At 42.3% G+C, this 19,367-nt stretch overlaps 1 protein-coding gene across 2 annotated transcripts; it reads left to right on the forward strand.

The window, feature by feature from the left end:
* Positions 1-6,671: 6,671 nt before the first annotated feature.
* Positions 6,672-18,829, forward strand: cercam (cerebral endothelial cell adhesion molecule). Of its 2 annotated transcripts, XM_047570533.1 has the most exons (13): positions 6,771-6,819; positions 7,031-7,544; positions 8,385-8,495; positions 9,960-10,077; positions 10,230-10,364; positions 10,946-11,150; positions 11,263-11,382; positions 11,481-11,557; positions 11,752-11,858; positions 12,234-12,366; positions 13,189-13,316; positions 13,748-13,951; positions 16,697-18,829. In XM_047570533.1, exons 2-13 carry the CDS (start codon positions 7,342-7,344, stop codon positions 16,923-16,925), a joined length of 1,770 nt encoding a protein of 589 aa, XP_047426489.1. In that variant the 5' UTR covers positions 6,771-6,819; positions 7,031-7,341; the 3' UTR covers positions 16,926-18,829. The 2 variants fall into 2 exon arrangements, with proteins under 2 accessions (XP_047426488.1, XP_047426489.1); XM_047570532.1 differs by having other exon boundaries at positions 6,672-7,544.
* The last annotated feature ends 538 nt before the right edge of the window (positions 18,830-19,367 follow it).

The raw sequence follows: 19,367 nt of genomic DNA on the forward strand, positions 1-19,367 counted from the left end.
AATACAGACGAAACAACAGCTTAGAGGACAACCCAAGATCTGGGTGTCTAAGGTTATTCGGCAAGAAATGATCACACCCTGGGAAAACCACCGACTGACATCAAAGGAGCTCCAACAGCAGTCGTCAAACCAAACTGGTGTCCAGTGTTCTACTGTACGTGGTAGACTTTTAGATCACGGCTTAAGGTCCTACAAGGCCGTCAAGAAGCTCCTGATCAGTGAGAGACAGAGGTTAGCCTGGTGTTGTTTGGTCCAAGCACAAAAGACCTGGACAGTCAGGAACTGGAAGAAGATTCTGTGATCAGATGAGTCCAGTTTCCAGCTTTATCTTCCTCCTGCTGATGTAAGGGTGCTGCTGATCCAGAAGAACAGGCCAAGCATTATCTCTAGCATGTACAGCACCTACTGTCACAAATGGTGGAGGCAGTATCCTGGTTTGGGGATGCATGAGTGCTGCTGGTGTTGGTCATGTCACTGTCTGCGATGGCACATTCAACTCTGCCAAATATCGTGCCATTCTCCAAACCCACATGCTCCCTTCTGCACGTGTTCTGTTCCGTCAAGGTCAAAACTGGATGTTTCAACAAAATAATGCCCCTTTTGCCACACATCCAGGGCCAGTAGAACTTGGCTGCAGGAACACAGTATCCAGGTCTTAGAGTGGCCAGCTCAATCCCCGGACATGAGCCCCAATGAAAATCTGTGGTGGATTATCAAAAGGTCTGTTTCAAAGCGCAAATTGAAGAATTTACAGGAATTAAAAGTGGTTACTCAAGAAGAATGGGACAAGAATACCTCTCAACAGTGTGAAAGGCTTGTGGGGAACGTGGCAGCCAGGATTAGAGCTCTACTGCTGCTAATGGCAGGACTACTAAATATTAACTTGATGATGTGATGGTTTATTTATTTTTTGTTCAGTTTTGAACACATTCTCTGTTATTTGTTGACATTGATACCGGACGATGTTGAGAACTGACGTATTGAAACCGTCAACAAGAATTTCGTTTTGTTAGTTTTTCTTGTAAACAATGAACAAAATAAATCTAATTTGTATTTGTTTGTGTCAGTCTAATGTAGACACCATTTGACACACAAAAAAAGATTCTTGTGTAACTCTGTAAAATTTTAATTTAAATTTTTTTTTCCAACACTGTATGTTAAAGACAGGCAGGAAATGTGATGCACAACCAGGAGCATTAAAGGAGACAGACAGCAGATGAAGGGAACTAATTACAGAGCGGCACAGGAGTTCTATACAAGTCTTAAGGCCGTGACGCACCAGAGAGACAGTTGTAGCTTCCATTAGAAGTTCTTTACACGTCCCACAATCTCCTTATATCTGGCACGCTTATTTAATTCTCATGTGTGCTGTTGCCTATGGGTAAGATGTGTCAGAAAGTTCAAAAGAGGACGGTTTTTATTTCCACTCAAACCGACAGGAATCAGTCACTGTGATCCGGCAGCTATATCACCAAAAACACAAAAACATTAGTTTGAGTGTGGAGAGTGTTTTCTTGATGTCTACCCATCAAAGATTAGAGGTACACTTTGCGGCGCATTGTGAAATAAATCACCAAGTGTCAGCGTAATTGCTTAGATTAAAAGATTAAAAGCAAATTCCCGTATAAATGCATATCCGGGCGCGTTCTGCTGCTCTCCGCTCAGACGAATACACTCTCTACCTCCTACTCCTCTTCTGCCACCATCTAACCACACACACACACACACAGACTACCCCCCACCCACCCCCACCCCCCCAAGCATGCCGCTGCCTAAACATCCCCTAGAATTCTTTGACAGTGGCTGCGTTGTTGCTTGGCAACGAGGAGACGGACAGCGTCATCCAGGGAGCAAAGGAGAAGACAGGAAGCAGAGTCCACACTAATCTCACCGTTACTTTGTGCAGCTCACGAGGCACGAGGGTGCGGGTGAACATCTGTGTGTCGTTGCGTATGTGTATTTAAAAAATAAAATTAGATTGAAATCAACTGGAATATGCATAAAATATATCTAGTTACATGAAACAGTCTTTTCTTGCAAAACTGTCAGATGGTTCTGTCTGTAAAATGCATTCATTTAAGTTAATTAAGTAAAATCAACACAAAAAAATGTTTGTAAAAGTAGATTATTTGTTCTAGAGAACAACCAAATATCTTTATATCTTTATATGTAAATCGTTATATCTTTTCCAGTTTAAAACCTCCACTTTGGTTAAATATGACGACATTAAACACACGAAATTAAATTAAATCAAAATTGTTTTATCGAGGATCTTTCTGACAACCCTTAGAACAAACGCAGCCCTACCTGTGTCACTCACTGACCCCTTAATCTCGTTACTTCAGACTGACAACCAGTTTCTTTGTGCTGACTGTTGAGTAATGCCTGGGCTTTGATGTACATGAGTCTTTTTTTTTTCTTCTTCCTTTTTTTTTTTTTTTTTTTTTACTGAAGCAATTCTCTTTAAGTGCTTGAGTCAAACAAGCAATATTGGCCACCTGGGGAAGAAAAAAAAAAAAACACCCAGCCCACTGGCCTGGCAGTCAATTTATCCATACAGCTGCCAGCTCCACAGAATCTCCTCTTCACACGTCAGTTGTAGCCACAAACGTGGCGTCTGTGAGGCTGAGAATTAGAGATTTAAACAAAATACTGAGGCTTGTACTTCATTTACTGCAAATATGCTTGTCACTTTTAAGTGAACGCACACAAGCACAAAATACATTGGGCAAGTTAGGCATAATTAGGAGCTAATTGACAAAAAATAAAAGTTCAAGCCACTGCAAAATCATTTCTTCCCACGTCCCCGGCTGATTTATCTAAATTTCACCGCAACAAAAATGTGCGCCCCTAAAATTCAAATAATGTGGCCACAGATTTAATCGTACATCGGTTATTGCCAACACTAAATGTGGGGAGCTGAATGAAAAATTGAAAAGCAGCCCGCACATGTAATATATTCACTGTCAGTGTCAGGTAAAATTAACTGAGCTCCCAGCTGCTCGCTACCTTAAATTATTAAGTTGCGATCAAATTTTTCGTCCATGAAATGAGTTTTGAAAAGTTTCATAACCCCGGGAGAATTTTCCAAATCCGAAGAGAGATGCAGCGAAATTATCAGAAAACAAATTGGTGGGAGTACGTTCACGTCGAGAAGATAGCTGCAGATAACGTGCTCTGACCAGCTTCTCAAATGATGAAACTATGAAGTATATTAAGTATGTATTACGCTCCTGGGACACATGCAGGATGACATGAGAGGTGGGGGGGCAGACAGAGATGAGGCTGCCATAGCTGCTGAGTAAGAGGGTATATGTGCCGCAGCTCAGACCCTGAGTGACAGGTATTGACCTGCCCAGCCAAAAGACGTCTCTGTGGGAACGCTATTGATTATTGCCACGGCAATAAAGGTCCCGGAAGCCTGTGAGAATGTCACGACTCCGCGCTGCCCACCGGTCCCCGTCCCAGCACACAGCCAGAATCACACCCTAACCTCCAGCCATTCATCCTCCAACCAAGACGCTCTGAGAGGGGTGAAGAAAAGATGAAAGAGAGGCTGAGGGCTTATAGTGTGCTGGTGTGAGTCGTGCATAGACCCCCCACTATGCATTATCGGGTCAGGTCGTCCAAATTTCTAAACTGGTTTCTAGCCATGCAGGAATTTTCAGATGTTTGTTTCTGACATTTGTGCTCCCGTACCATAGAGGTGGATGTAGTTTCAGTGGTGGTGCTCTGAGCCGGATAAATTTCATCAGCAGCATGTCCAAACAGAATCACTGCAGAGTCAACACGCTGTTGACTGTTTTTCAGTGTAGCTCCAATGAAAGCTGATATCCGGGAAAGAATTCTGTACAAACACATTAACGTCCTAAACGTTGCTTTTCGCTGCTCCACTGCATCATAATGATCACCTCCATTGTAGTAGGACAGAGGCAGATATCTCAAAGACGGTACTTAAAACCTGCACAAAACCACCTTTATCACAGATACCACTAGAGGTAAATGAGAACATGTGTTTTTTTTTTAAAGTGAAGCTGCACAACACAAGTATAATCCACATGTAATTGCGGTTCTTTCTTTTACCCTTTCTGCCGCAATCTGGTCAAAACAATGAGCGTTTGCTTTTTGTCTTTCTCGCCCTGTCCCCCCACGTTCACACACCCCCACGCACAAACGCCACCTCCACCCTTGACCTCGCTGTGAAAAGTTAGTGCACCCCGAGGTTGAACTCTCCCAGATCCGCCACAGCCACCAATGCTGGGAAAGTGGCCCCGGCGTGCGTGCGTGCGTGAACGCTAACACTCGGGGTGTCATGAATAGCAGAGATTTGACCCTCAACCCTCGGTGACCTGTCCACACAAACAGCCCCTTCAACCAGGAGGCCACCATTGTCAGCCTTGACGGCCTCGGTTCATTCACAGAGCCTGCCAAAAGAGTCAAAATTCATTATATACCACTTTGCTTATTATTTCCCACCCACATTTATGCATCTTCCCATTTTTTTTCTCCTTTCCCCGTCGTCCTTTCTATCGGTTTTATTCCCTTCCTCCTGTTCCCATCACTCCCCTTTCTCACAAGCCTCCTGTCCACTGCTGATGTTGGATTTTCACTCGAGCAGATGGAGCATCAGTTAAAACGCATTTGCACCCTTGAACGCACCCCACTAAGTCTTTTAGATTTCTTTTAATTTTCATTTCAGTTTCCCTTAGTCCGGTCTAAAAACAGCTTCTCTGAAGATTTAACCGTGTTTATGTGCATGTGAGGGTACAGTATGAGTGTGACATGATGGAGGACGACAGACTTGATTTGGTTTCTATCACCAAGATTGTTCCTTTACTGATAGTGTTATATCTTATCTATCAAAGTTGATTACTTGGTCAGTCCATATCAACACGTAAGCACATGATTTATTATACAGACGGGAACGGCGCATCACAAAAATCACTTTTGACAATGTGCTACAAACTAAAAAGAGGATCAGACTTGCTGCACGTTACCTACAGTGGCCCTGTGGTTTTATTACAGCACAGATATCATCTGTCACAGGAGTTTTCTCAAACTGGGTCAATTATTGATGAGCGTGTGTGGAAAAAACAATGGAATTGCTGGGTTTTCTTGAAGGGGTTTTTCGCCAGACGCCATTAACTGAGATTTAACTGAGAGCTTAACTTGGGGTTGTGTCATATCTTTGCATAGCAACTTTTTCCCTTCCTGCACTCGGTGATCCAACCCTCATTAACACCCCTGTTTTAACAGTCCATTTTAACCCATCACACCACTCCTAAGCACTAAACTCGGTGCACCTGTCTGCTCCTGCATCCTCCCCTCGCGTCAGCCAACACACGCAAGACGCATCTTTGACCCTTTTATATACTGAAGAACTAATCTCTGTTTTCTTTGCCCCCTTCTGAACAATGGGCCGTGTGAGAGCACTAAAACCTACATCTTCTCTTGTCAACAGACCACTCGGGGTTGTGATAAATAAAGGCAAAGGTGCAAGTGGAAATTGACACAAGCTGTATTTGAAGAATACCCTCATCCTCCGCTTCCTGCAAACCTAATTTGAGATATGAGCTTTTCTGTGAATGTTGGTTTGTTTTTGGTTGAGTCTTCATCATCACAATCACCATCAGGCCTTCGGTGTTTAGTACTTTAAACGTATTACTTAACCTTTTTACAAGAGCCCCCCTCTACACTAATGGCATTCACTTAATCAGACTGTGCTGCAGACATGCTGCCAGATGATATACTGTGATATATTCAAGTAATTGTGATTAATAAGTAGTGAACATACTCTCATCTCAATCTCATTTTAGTATCAGCACCACTTACGTACAGAAGTATTATCCTATCAGCATATTATAAGGTAGCATAGTCATTACTCAGAGTTTCTCCTTTTCAGTTATGTATGTTATGTAAAATTGCACATTGCTGCTATTACAGAAATGCTATACATCCCCTCTGAATGCAAACATGCATCCCAAATATTTCCAAGCATCTGAGTAAAATGACAACTTGCAAAGGTGGTGCAAGAAGTGCTTTAATCTTATAACAGGAATATATCAACACCACTTAATTCAGTTAAGAATGTTATACCATTGTCATATTATAAATTAGAGCTGTCTTTATGAAGAATGGTGGCTCATTTTTTGTGTCTTACTTTATTGTAGTTTTGTGTCAAAAGCAATAGACTTGGTGGTGTATATCAACTTAAAACTAATTTTTTTGTCATATGTTTAAATTGTAAAATGGTTCACTGCAACTATTATGAATGTAATATACATCCCCAAGAAACTGTAGAGGACTAGACGTCTAAAGTGGCATGAAAATACTCGAGTAGCGAAATATTCATCAGTTACATCCCAGTACTATCCGGTGGTAGGCCTCATGATAATGCTGCAAACATGCATCTCATCCACACTTACTTCAGTAGAGTAGCATAATAATATTCGCAAATTACAAAGTTGGATGTCAATTATACATAGTGTGTTTCATTAGTACAGTTTTGTGGCTAAAAATATAGATTGCTGTGTGCTTTTTATGGTTAAACATCGATTAGTATGTGTTTTGAATGTAAAACCGTACATCGCAGCTTTTATAAATCTATTACAACACTTCTAAATGTAGAAGATTATAGGTATGAGTGCTGATTATTGTAAGATTGTACAGTTTCATCTGAGTGTGTCACCCGGTGAAAAGATCCAATCACGTTACGGTTCATCTTCTGGATCAAACCCTCCCCCTGCTGGCGAATCTATGAATTGCTGCAGAATTCCACACACTTCTCTTTGTGGACCGCAGGCTTCACTTTGATACATGGTAACCAGGATCTCACTTACGAAGTATTTATACGTATAGGCTATATATTAAATGTATATGACTTTTGCACTGTTGATATTTTGAGTGTGTAATTGTCCACGTCGACAGTCAAAATGTTTAGAGTTACGCGGTGACTCATTCCGGCACAACTTCATTTTTTGTTATGTTTCTTTACTTTATTTATTTATTTTATCTTCCCCTTTTCCTGTAGTAAGCGCTCGAGCTTTCCTCTCCAGATCATTTCTCCCTCGCCTGCTTTAAGTTTATGAACATTCTCTCCACAAATCACGCCTCCATCTTTGGATGAGTTTGCCACAGCGGAAGTTGTTTTGGTCAGGTTTGGATTCGTTCTTGGAAAAAGCCAACTCCTACATGAAGTAAGGGGGCTGAAAATTTGGGAAAGCCCTGATTTTTTTTTTCTTCCCCCCTTTCTTTCTTTTTCTTGGAGTGCTGACGCGTACAGCGGATACGAGCCGCCGCTGAGAACCGCCGTGGACTGTTTGCCCTCGCAGCCTCTCCACCATGTTTCTCCGCTTTCTAGTCTTAGGGGCCTTGCTTTTCCAGGCCGAGTGCTACTTTTCGGAGGAGAAGTATCCCGAGGAGTCGAAAATGCAGCCTCCCACCGTGGTCATCGCAATCATAGCCAGAAACGCGGCGCATTCGCTGCCGTACTACCTCGGGGCTCTGGAGAGGCTCAACTACCCCAAAGATCGCATCTCTGTGTGGTGGGTTTCCTGCATGCTCTGCTGCCGGGCTGTTTGTACAGTCGGTCTCCTTTTTAATCCGACTATAGCAGCCGTTCAAAAGGTCAATGGCATTTAAATTAGTTCGTGAAAGCAGCGGCGTCCTACCCCTCCCCTGTTCCCTCTGCGCCTTTCTCTGTGCAGGCTGCCTTTCAGTGCGTCGCATTCATGTCCTGCTCTGGATTTCTCCAAATGTTTTGGGGAGTCTGTCTAGAGTAGCTAGAATATCCATGCAGTGGTTTAACTTTGACTTAAAGCATGTCACCCTGTAAATTAACCAGCTGGGATTGAGTACAGCTGTTTTTTTTTTTTAGCAGTGCATCTCTGGCATGAAGTAAAGCTGATCCGACTTAAAATGCATTTCTGTGTGGCAAAAACAGATGTATGCGACGTTTTCTTGAAATAAAACAAGATATTGTAAATATATTTTATCATTTAAAGGTGTGGCTGTCAGACAGTCTGGCGAATTAAAAGACATTTGATCTGACACGTGCAAACAACACTTTAAAATCCAGCCTTCCTAGTCCAATAGTCATCCTCCTAATTAGTTGTCCCAGTGTGGATGTTGTCATTTTGGTCACTGCTGCATCCCGCCAAGTAAAGGTTTACCGCAGTCACACTTCTGAAAATAACTCCAAAAAAAGAGAGATCCAAGGCATACAGTATCTCGACCGCTGGCTGCCTGCTCTCCCGTGTCCAACGGTGAATGGGTTCACCAGAAAGTCCTCAAAAGTCAAAGAGTAATTCAGACATTGAGAGAGATGTACAGGCAGAGGACAGCTGCTCGTTACCTCACATTCTTTTCTCTCATTCTCTCCCCAGGGCTGCCACAGATCACAACTCGGATAACACCACAGCCATCCTGAAAGAGTGGCTGACTGTCATGCAGAAATATTACCATTATGTCGAGTGGAGACCGATGGAGCAGCCCACGTAAGTCCACACATAAGACGAATGCGCTGGATTTTATTCACAGGCTGGTGAGAAAATAGTCCACTGGTTGGGACACGTCAGGAGGTGCGCTCGTGTGAGGAAAAGTCACCTTTCTAACTCACATTTATCAGGATAACACTGAAACTGGGTAGTAACGGAATAAAACAACCCCCGTACAAACGGTCCTGCTCAAAACTGCACTTAACACATTGGTACTTGTCTTTCTTTTGACCACAAGATTGTTTTTAACGCTCTTTTATAGCCTCTTAAGTTTGTCATAAGTTCGTTGCGGCTTTGCCCGGAAATTAAAATAATTTTCCGTTTTGCATGCAGCACGTCTCTGCTTGTCCTTAAGTGTGTGTCCGGACATCTGTCTGAGCTGAAGACGCCATTAGTGGAAATTATTTGTGCTTATTCAGTCTGACTGAATTAATCTGCCGCAGCCATGAAACTTTTCTGTCCAGCTGTTTTTAATCCATTTTTTTTTTTATGCGTGTTTTGCTCTTTACGCATGATGCAATCCCAAGCTTCTGTCACTGACATTGTTTCTATGGTTGATAGAACACTTGATACGTGCCAGCGTTAAATATTCATGTACATACACCAGCGTCATAATCATGCATACCTGCAAGTTTACCTGTATAGATGGAAACAATGGTTTGGTTTGTTGTGTGTGGATGTGTAAAAGGCCTGAAAATGGGAATATTGAGTGAAAAAATTTTTTCCAAGTTGTGCTGTGCATCTGTCAGTCAGCATTCCCCCTTGCACTTTATTCAGCATTTATGCAATTTAATTAGGTGGTCATTCCATAAGTTCACACCTTCATCTTTTGTCATTTGAAACTATTGCTTAAAATTGCAGCTGGCGTAATTGGGCAAGACAACGAGTCTGATGTTGCTCAAGATGCCGGGCAAGCATCCTGCATGGCAGCTCCCAGTTCTGGTGTGAGAATGGGTGAATAAGGAACGTTGTAATTTTGAGTCTGGTAACACGCCATGTGGATTTCCCTATGGGTCATGTTTCAGCCAATACAGATCTGCTCTGTGGATAGTTCTAAAACCAATTGGAGCCATGTTGTTTTGAAAGTCTGTTACTCTTCTGTCTGTCGCTACATGGAACACGCCCAACGCATGATTTGATTGACCCTGCAGATCTTTGCTGGAGCATAATCAGAGTGTTTCCAACTTTAAAACATTTGTGTGCAGGGGAGTTGATCTTGCTTCTGGGATTAAAAAAAAAGTGCTATGATATGAGTGCATTTCATTTACCATTTGATGGATTTTATTTTTTGCTTGGTAAAAATACTTTTTCTGAAAAGAATTAATGATGTCTCTGCTTGTCGATATGTGTCAGTGAGTGTGGGCTTGTGCCTCAGCTATAGATAAAAACAACCCAACTCTGTATTAAATGACAGCATTTAAAATGTTATCTTTTAGCTTGCAATAACTTCTCTTCCTGTTTAAGGTCTTATGCGGGAGAGCTGGGTCCTAAGCACTGGCCCAACAGCAGATATGAGTATGTAATGAAGCTCAAGCAGGCAGCGCTCAACTTTGCCAGGAAACGCTGGGCCGACTACATCCTGGTACTTTATAAAATAATCTCTCTTGTGTGTGAGACTGATGTCAGTGTTTTCTTTGTCTTTTCCATTCATCAGGTTGAATTTTCTTCTTGTCCTGTCCTGCTCTGACTAGACGAATGGACACTACATTTACTTCTCTCTTTCCTCTGTTTCAGTACGCCGACACAGACAATATCCTCACCAACCCAGACACCCTGAACCTGCTCATTGCAGAGAACAAGTCAGTCATCGCGCCCATGTTGGACTCTCAGGGAGGGTACTCCAACTACTGGTGTGGCATCACTCCGCAGGTGAGCGGTGGCTCAATATTAGATTACACACCCGATCAGATTATCTCATATCACGGTGCCTGTCAAAGTGACTTTAAAAAAAAAAATTGAGGGCTCGGTGACTGGGTCACAGCATCCTGCAATCCTCAATCAGTCATCAAAAGTATTTTCATGCAAAATAAGAGGTGAACAAGTGAAAGGGTAATGGGGCGGCCAAGGCCCTTTGATGCACACAGGGAACAAAGACTGGCCCCAACATATGAGCTACTCTAGCTCTGAAACTGCTGAGCAGATTAATACTAGTCCCTGTCCACAGTTCAAAAGTGCCTGCAGTGGTCATATGATCACCAGCTGGACAATGGAGCATTAGAGTGGAGGCTTACCTACATTTGGGTGCCAGATACCACAACCCACCGTTAGAGCCCTAGTGACATCCACGCTTCAACAAGTCGCTGCTTTTTGGAGGCAAAGTAGGCCACCATCATCGTATTAGGTCATAATGTTTTGGCCAATAGTCATGAACTGTTAAGAGAACATTTGAGAAAAACCTAAGTAAAAACACAACTGGTGTTCAGAGTTTTCTGCATTCCTCCCTCTTTTAGGGATACTACCGTCGGACAGCTGAGTACTTCCCCACCCGTCACCGTCACAGGGTGGGCTGCTTCCCGGTGCCCATGGTCCACAGCACCCTGCTGATGGACCTGAGGAAGGAGGGCATGAAGAAACTGGCTTTCTACCCCCCTCACGAGGACTACTCGTGGCCCTATGACGACATCATCGTTTTCGCCTTCTCCTGCCGGGCTGCAGGTCCGTTAGCAACTGTTGTCAGCGATTCGCTGTTGGAAAAAAATCCTCAAATGTTCACCAGTAAACGCCTCACTTAATCAAATTTTGTTCGTTTGTTGACTGGTCGACTCAGAGATACAGATGTACCTGTGTAACAAGGAGCGCTACGGCTACCTGAACGTCCCGGCCAAACCTCACCAGACCCTGGAGGACGATCGCATCAACTTTGTCCACGTCCACCTTGAGTCCATGAGTAAGACCACGCCGATTCACTGTTGACAACATCAGGGACGTACGTTTCCAGTTCCTTATCGTACCATTCACATCTGCATTGTCTGTTTTGTCAAACAGTCGACGGTCCCCCGATGCATGCTTCACGCTTCGTCCACGTATTCCCAAAACAGAGGGACCTCATGGGTTTTGATGAGGTAGGCATTCTTTGCACATTGCTGTTCAGGTTTTTAACAACGGCTTCTTTTTCCCCTTGTCCAGACTAAATGCGAAGCATGATTTTTCTGAAAAGTTGTTCTTGCACGTAAGGAGCGCATGGTGTAGTGGACTTGTTTTCTGAAGCCAGAGTTGACGGTTGCAGTTAAATAATCGCTTGTCCTGATGTCTTCAGATATATCTGATCAATCTGAGGCGGCGTCCCGACCGCAGAGACAGGATGCTGTTCTCTCTGAACGAGCTGGAGATTGACGTCAAGGTTGTAGACGCTGTTGATGGAAAGTGAGTGCACGCTCAGACAAAGGCTCAACAGGATGGTATTCGTCAGGTGGATTAGATGGAGGGACTGCTTTGTGTGTTTCCACAAGAAAGAGAAACACTTTTGACAATATGTCGGACTTTTATTTAGGACTCCAGCTCATTGACACCGCCTCGTTATTCCTTTCATTTGGCTGCCTCTGTTTAGTTTTATAGTTTACTCTCTAGAGACATGTGATGATTGGTCAATTACTCTCACAGGATTAAAAACCTGGATACTACTCTTGGTTCAAGGTTAATTTCAGTTGCAGTACTAAGCACGTATTAACCATGAGTGCTGTACAATATGGACTTTTTTTTTTCCCCTGATGTAACCTTTGTACATGTGTCCGTATGCAGCGCCCTGAACAGCAGTGACATCAAGATCCTGGGCGTCGACCTGCTGCCAGGCTACTACGACCCCTTCTCTGGGCGCACCCTGACCAAAGGAGAAGTGGGCTGCTTCCTCAGTCACTATTTCATCTGGAAGGAGGTGAGAGGCCGCGACGGACAGACAGGACCCGCGCACGTTGACGCCACACATTGTCGCACGCTCCCTGTTCTGGCACTAAATGTAGAAACACTGTCAGTACGACCTGTGCTCACGGACAGATCTATTGTTTTTTTTTATCCAACCATTTGCGCACGGAGAAACTGGATCTCACTGTCTTATTCATGCAGCTTTTTATGCATGTGTACGACATATGTCTGCAGTTCCTCAGCCCCTTTTTATTTTTGCTAGAGCGCTCCAACGTGGAAACTGGTGCTGCAATTGTAGTCAGTTGGTTTGTTTTTCAGACTGCAGTCGTTCCTTGGAACACTTTCTTTTTTTATCCGGTGCATCAGAATATCTTTCTTGGGTTTTCATTCTTGTTGTCTGCCAGAGATAATGAATTCATTCGTAACCATCGCCACCATAACCATTTAACTCTGCGAGCCATCAAAGCATAATTTCTGGTTGACGTAAGGCTAATTCCCAGCGGTGTGCCAGCGCAGGAATAAGACAGACGACAACTCTTTTCTGCCGCAAAATACGGAGAGATTTAATCGGACTTAACCGAGATCTTTGGACTTGTTTGGCAACAGTCTGGATCGAACAGATGGTTTTTTTATGTGTGAAGATCCCAGCCTGCAGTGTTAAGATGACATAATTTTTTTTTTCCGTTTATTCTGGTTTATAATTCAAAGCAGAAGGCTCATAACATGTTTAGTGTCTTAAAGATAAAAGTTGGTTTATGATTATGAGTTCATCAGTTTATATCTGTAATCTACTTTTCAGTTCTGATTCCTGATTCCTTTCCCCTCTTTTCCTCAGATGGTGGACCTGCAGATGGAAAAGGCGCTGATCTTTGAAGACGACGTCCGGTTTCAGCCCAACTTCAAGCGGCGAGTGCTCAGACTGATGGAGGAGGTGGAACAGGTGGAGCTGGACTGGGACATCATGTGAGCTGCGTTTCCTTCTCACAGTTGTTGTTTTGGTTCACGGTGTCATGAGCCAGTAGCGCTTGTACTGAGGGACGGAGTTTGGAGTCAGAAGAAAACTCAACCTCCAGGAACGCAGCATCCATCATTTCTAGATTTCGCAGTGGAATCGTTGCAGGTTCCTGTGTATGTGAATCCAAAGTTAAACACGTATTTGTATTGTAGAAACGACTGTTTTTAATTGAAATCATGCTGAGGATTACACCGAGGACCGGCCCAGTTTTCTGATGGAGCCCATGTGCGGCGCATATGCCGCGGAAAAAAAAGAAAAGAAAAGTAGATTCCAATCTGTTGTGCAGAAATCTTGACCAAATGAATGACAGCTTTAAGCCACAGCATGTGTTTCTTTTTTTCTCCACTTTTTTTAATTTTTTTTTTTTATGTTGCCACAGATACCTAGGCAGGAAGCAGGTGAATCCCGGGAACGAGGAGCCGGTGGAGCACGTTCGGAACTTGGTGGTGGCTGATTATTCGTACTGGACGCTGTCGTACGCCATCTCGCTGCAGGGAGCCTTAAAGCTGCTCAACGCTGAGCCGCTTTCCAAGATGCTGCCTGTCGACGAATTCCTCCCCATCATGTATGACAAGCATCCCAAGTAAGTGTCACGCAGGCAACGAACCCAGAAACCCACTCATTTGTTTTTTTTATACACACACACATTCCTGCAACTCTGCACATACTTCAGCTCAGGGATTTGACATTTGTTTCCAAATCATGTTCAATGACTTCTATAATAAAACCTGTCTTTCAGTACACTATAATCTCCCCGACCTATAAAGATAAAACAGACCTCGTAATTGCTAAGAACATTCTCTCCTATAGCTGCCTAAACTTGTATACATGCTTTGTATTTAACTTAGTTGTGTAGATTAAAGAACTACAGTGTAAGACTGTGGTTTTATTTTAGTGAGTTTCTCTAAAAAAACTTTAACGTTTGAAATAGAATGAAGCATTCAAAAAAAGATCTTGTTCCTGAACATTTTCCCTTTTTACGTGTTCCTTTTGCGATTGACTGTCTGGATTCTGGACATTGCGGGCTGCCACTCTTACAGCCAGCAGGGAATATTTTTGGATGTGTTTGAGTCAGACGTGTTGCAAAACGTCCATTTCTTCTGACATTTTTAGTCATGCGCCCATCAGCCACAACATTTAACTGATCAAGTACCTGTGGGATGCACGGGAATAACTGATCCACAGAGGCCCCTCCCCTCAACCCATAGCACCCAAAGGTTCCCCACTAACAACATCCTGTTGCCAGACACAATATCATAATGTCATACCTGATCGGTGTACATCAGACCAGCACATCCAGGACCTAACCAACAGAAATGACATTAGTTCATAGATGAAATAAATGACATCTATTTTTACGTTACTACAGTGACAGTGAAAATAAGTTTCATTTTCTCACAGAGCCCCAAACAATTGCCGTCTTGATGGGGTCTCCCTGTCTTACATGGTCTTCTAAAGCAGAACAGGGGCGCCCCACTCCACTGAGCCTGAACTTTTCCCCCTTTTTTGAGGAATTTAACCCTTTAATTCAGTTTCAAAAACAACTGTAGATCACATTCTATCTCAAAATTGCAAAATTTACATCCTAACATTTAATATTAGTTATTATACATATATATATTTTACTATTTATCAGTCCTTTCTTTGCAGTCAGGACACATTTTCCAAGGAAATTCTAATTTTAACTTTTTTGACCTAAATTTTAAGTGTTCATCTTACAGGTTAACTCGGAGGAAATGTTGGATTATATGATACTGGATATTGGTATATTGTCATCGTTTGCTGAACATTTAAATATGTGAAGCAGTTGTTTTGGAAGCAGTGACTTCAGAGCTTGACAACTTAGAGCTCATTTTCTCCGAAGTTGTCTTGAATGCAGCATCAGCTGCAGCTGGGTCTCAAGCAGGTTTTCCAAGATGCACCCTACTTCTGACTGGCTAGTGGCGGTAGCCTGGGGAGGGAAAGCTGCGTTACTCTCATTCCATTGGTAGACGAACTCAGTTGACTGCTCGAACCTGACAATATCACCCATTAACAAGGTTTTTTTTCCTCGATCAAACATCACATGCCACAAAACACTTAAAGCTCTGAATATTGTACATGTAGGGAGACACATGCAATAGCTTACTGGTTAAAAACTGGTGACTAGTGAAACTGGCGCCCCCCCCTCTTGGCTTCTTTTCTTTCATTCTTTTTGGTCTCTATGCCATCTAGTAACAAACAAACCAAGTCTCTGTGAAGGTTTTCAGTCATCCAGGTCACAGTAATCCAGAAGACTTTTAAAAAAGGCAACTGGACTTTCTTTAAGACGTTTCACATCCGAATAGCTTCTTCAGTTCTAAGAGACTAGTGGAAAATTGAGGTTTAAATAGGAAACTGTGTGGGAAAAAAAAATCAGAAACTTGCTTGACATGTTTCTTTGAGAACCAGAAAGTGGTGCCACTAATTGCCATTAACAGCTTGATACTTAGCAAGAAACTCTGTGAGTCCAGTCGCCTTTTTTTAAAATGCCTTTTGGAAAATGAACCAAAAATCTCTCATAAAATAGCAGAACATTTAGTTCCTGCCAACATCCTAAAAACATCCCGCTAACTCCTCCTCCACCTCTTTACCGAAGCAGCGGCGTAGTTTTATGTGCAATCTGTGGTTTGTGGTATGACACAAAGGTGCATACGTCGAAAAACATCTTCAAAAAAAAAAATAGAGCTTGATCAAATATTAACTTCACTTCTGGACATGTTTTTTAATCTAATGGTTCTGACATGAAACCCTGCCCCCATTTCTCACCCTAATATCTCCAACATTAGCCTCAACCAGACAACTGTTCTGATCATCAGGCACCGACTGTAAGAAATTAACTGCACCTTGTGGCATACCAGAAGGCTTGGCAGTGTTTGTGGGCTCCATCATGTGTGGAAAGCTGGCTTCTGGCCAGCCCACTTTCTCTGGTCCCTCTCTCTGTCTCTCCCTCACCTCTGTGATTCTAATTTGATATGCTTGACTACCCTGCTAAGAATGCACAACGACTGCGCCCCACACATTGGGCCTTCTGTCGCCCTTCATGCTAAGAGTAACTGAACTGTCTCTGAAATCAGCCTCTGTCTCCATCTCTTGTCAAATTAGTGTATTCCAAATGGATCACAAAATATCCATTAACTGATGTTTAAAATATACTAAATTCGCTAAAAGACATGCGCAAAATATTTAAGGTCTGATGCGGTTTCGCTCCCTGTAATTAGAAGCTTTTATTGTGACATTCAAAATGTGGTTTTAATTCTAGAAATGAATCAAGCCAAAAATGTCCCTTGTCCCTCTTCTTCCTTCGCAGTGAGGACTACATGTCCCATTTCCCCAACCGAAACTTGCAAGCCTTCAGCGCGAGCCCCCTCCTGGTCCAGCCTTGCCACTACGCCGGTGATCCCCAGTGGCTGAGCGACACGGAGACGTCGACCCTGTGGGACGATGACTCGGTGAAGACCGACTGGAGGGGTTCCCACAAGACCCTGAAAGGGGCCGCGCCCCAAATGTTGTCAGCTGCCTACAGGGATGAACTTTAGTGCGGCGCAGACGTAGCCGCGGAGAGCGTGCGGGTCAAAAGGCCGCGAGGTCAGAGGGACAGATGCTGGGCGGAGAGGGCGTTCTCAGACTTTATTTTCGGTCCACTCCGTGTCAAACCACTGACCTGATCGGTGCCTTTCAGAATGAACTTTTATTTTTTCCCAAAGTATTTTATGCATCATCACTTTTATGGTACGAGAAGATTTTTTTTGGGGGGGGGACAATAACTTAAATAGTAAATATTGAGGCTGTTTGTAAAAAGAAAAGCAACAACAACAAAAAAAAAAACACTTGTACAGATGTTTTAGCGTTATAAATGCGTGAACTTGCACAGCAGACTTTTCATGAAAGCAATCCAACGTTTAGAATGTTTTTTTTGTTTGTTTGTTTGTTCAGACATTTAGGTTAAGTTGTTTCATCCGGACACTTTATATAGTTTGGATGTGGGATGTCTAGATGAGACACTTTTTCTTTAAATGTTCGCTTGTGGCCGCGTGTGCTTGGGATGATTGCATGTTCATAACCGTACTTGCAGAGCCTTTAATAGGAAACCAGGGAGGTGGCTTTCCGATGACTAATCTGTCGGTGACAGACTGAGGTTGACGTAGCTGCACTGTTGGCTTCACAACTCCGGGAAACCCTGGACAAAAGTCACACTTTTATATGTTCTTTTTTTTTTTTTTTTTATCTCCATTTACCTGTCCGTCTTTGCATTTCTAACAGAGTCCAACACAAAGCCACATGTTGACTGATCAATCAGGATTTGCATTTCTCTTAGTAATAACTCATGTACCTCAGCTAGTATTTTGTTAGTGACTCTAACACGTTGAATGTGAAGCTTTTTCAGAATGCTTCTTTTATTATCAGGTTAAAGTGGTATTTCAGGTGTGGGGGTTGTATGCGATACTTATCCATAGTCGTTATGTAACACCTTTATTCAGAGAGGCAAACAGGTGAACTGGCACAGAAGTCAAGAAATGGTCTTGTGTGGACAATGCCAACAAACTAAACCAGACACGCCAGAAAATTCACAGAAACCCAGAAACTATCCCTTTAACTTACTTCTTGTGCTACCTTCTTGCCTGTGGCTGCATTTTAACAAATTAGCCACGCAAACGGAGCTCCATGGTCAGAGTTAGTATACCTGGATATTATTATATATTCTACTCTTGCAAAATGTTAAATTATTAAAATCAATCTATAAATAATAACTGTAACTTAAACTACTAAAGAGTTAGGAGGGAATCTGAAAGACAAATGTAATTTAAAAAAGCAATTATCTTAGTCAGCTTTACTGTAATTTCAAGTTGTATAAATTGGCTTAAAAAACTGTACAGTAATTTAACAAGTCAGTCACGGCATTTAATATCATATAGTATGACTTTAGGCAACGTCCAGTAAAATAAGAGAAGTAATTAAATGTGTGTTTGATATATTAACATGCTACCTTGGTTCATATGGTGTTAAACATTTGTTCAGTTTGTGTATAACTATAAGCCATTTGTGCCTTGTATCAGAAATCTCTGGGATCAGTGGGATTTATGTCGCACTAGGAACGTTTTCAATTTGCAAGTCCAAGTAACCGATGATGTAACAGCGATGTCCCATGTGGACTTATAATACAAACAATCTCGCCACACTTCCACTTCATTCATCAGAATTATGAGGGTCTGATTTCATGTTCTTTTTTTTTTCTGCATGTTTCTTTGCCTGTAAATGTCTTAATTTATTTGTTGAGTCTGTTGCGATGCGGTCCACACATCATGTACAGCGTGCAATCAAGGGGGCCCTTCAACCTCTTTCGTTGCATTTCATACATTTGTATTCATGTTGTACATCGGAATAATAGGACGACAGGACAGCAAACTGTTGAGATGTTAATAAAATGTTTTTACACTTTTAATTGCCTGAATGTGGTTACTTCGTAAACCCCACATTTCTTATGGACAGTTCTATTTATGTAAATTATTAACAGATGTTGTACTGACTTAAATCCACCACAAGATGGTGCAATAATCAGTGCATTTCGCATAAGGCGTCATACTTCTCCCTGAAAACAAACACACCATCCTTTATTTGCACTTTGTAATGTTACAGTAAATACGTACTGTAATTGTATTACTATTCTGTAATGGATTAAAAATAGCATCTTTGTTTTACTTCCATTGGTTTAAATTGTTTCATATTCGTCCACTTCTGTCGGTGTGAAGAAATATGTGAAAATTATCCTGTTTCCTTTAAGTCAGCAAATAAACAATTTGTTGCCGGGCTCTCTGTCTTGAATATTGTTTTTATTAGAGCATATAAATTAAAAATCCTACCTAAAACAGCAAATTATTATATGAATAAAAAAAAATATATACACCGAACTTTATTTCTTCAGTTAAAAAAAGAAAATACAACATATGCAATCCTACTGCACTGTGGCACGCGTCATAGAA

Source organism: Mugil cephalus, chromosome 19 (genome assembly GCF_022458985.1).
Source record: "Mugil cephalus isolate CIBA_MC_2020 chromosome 19, CIBA_Mcephalus_1.1, whole genome shotgun sequence".
Lineage (NCBI taxonomy): Eukaryota > Metazoa > Chordata > Actinopteri > Mugiliformes > Mugilidae > Mugil > Mugil cephalus.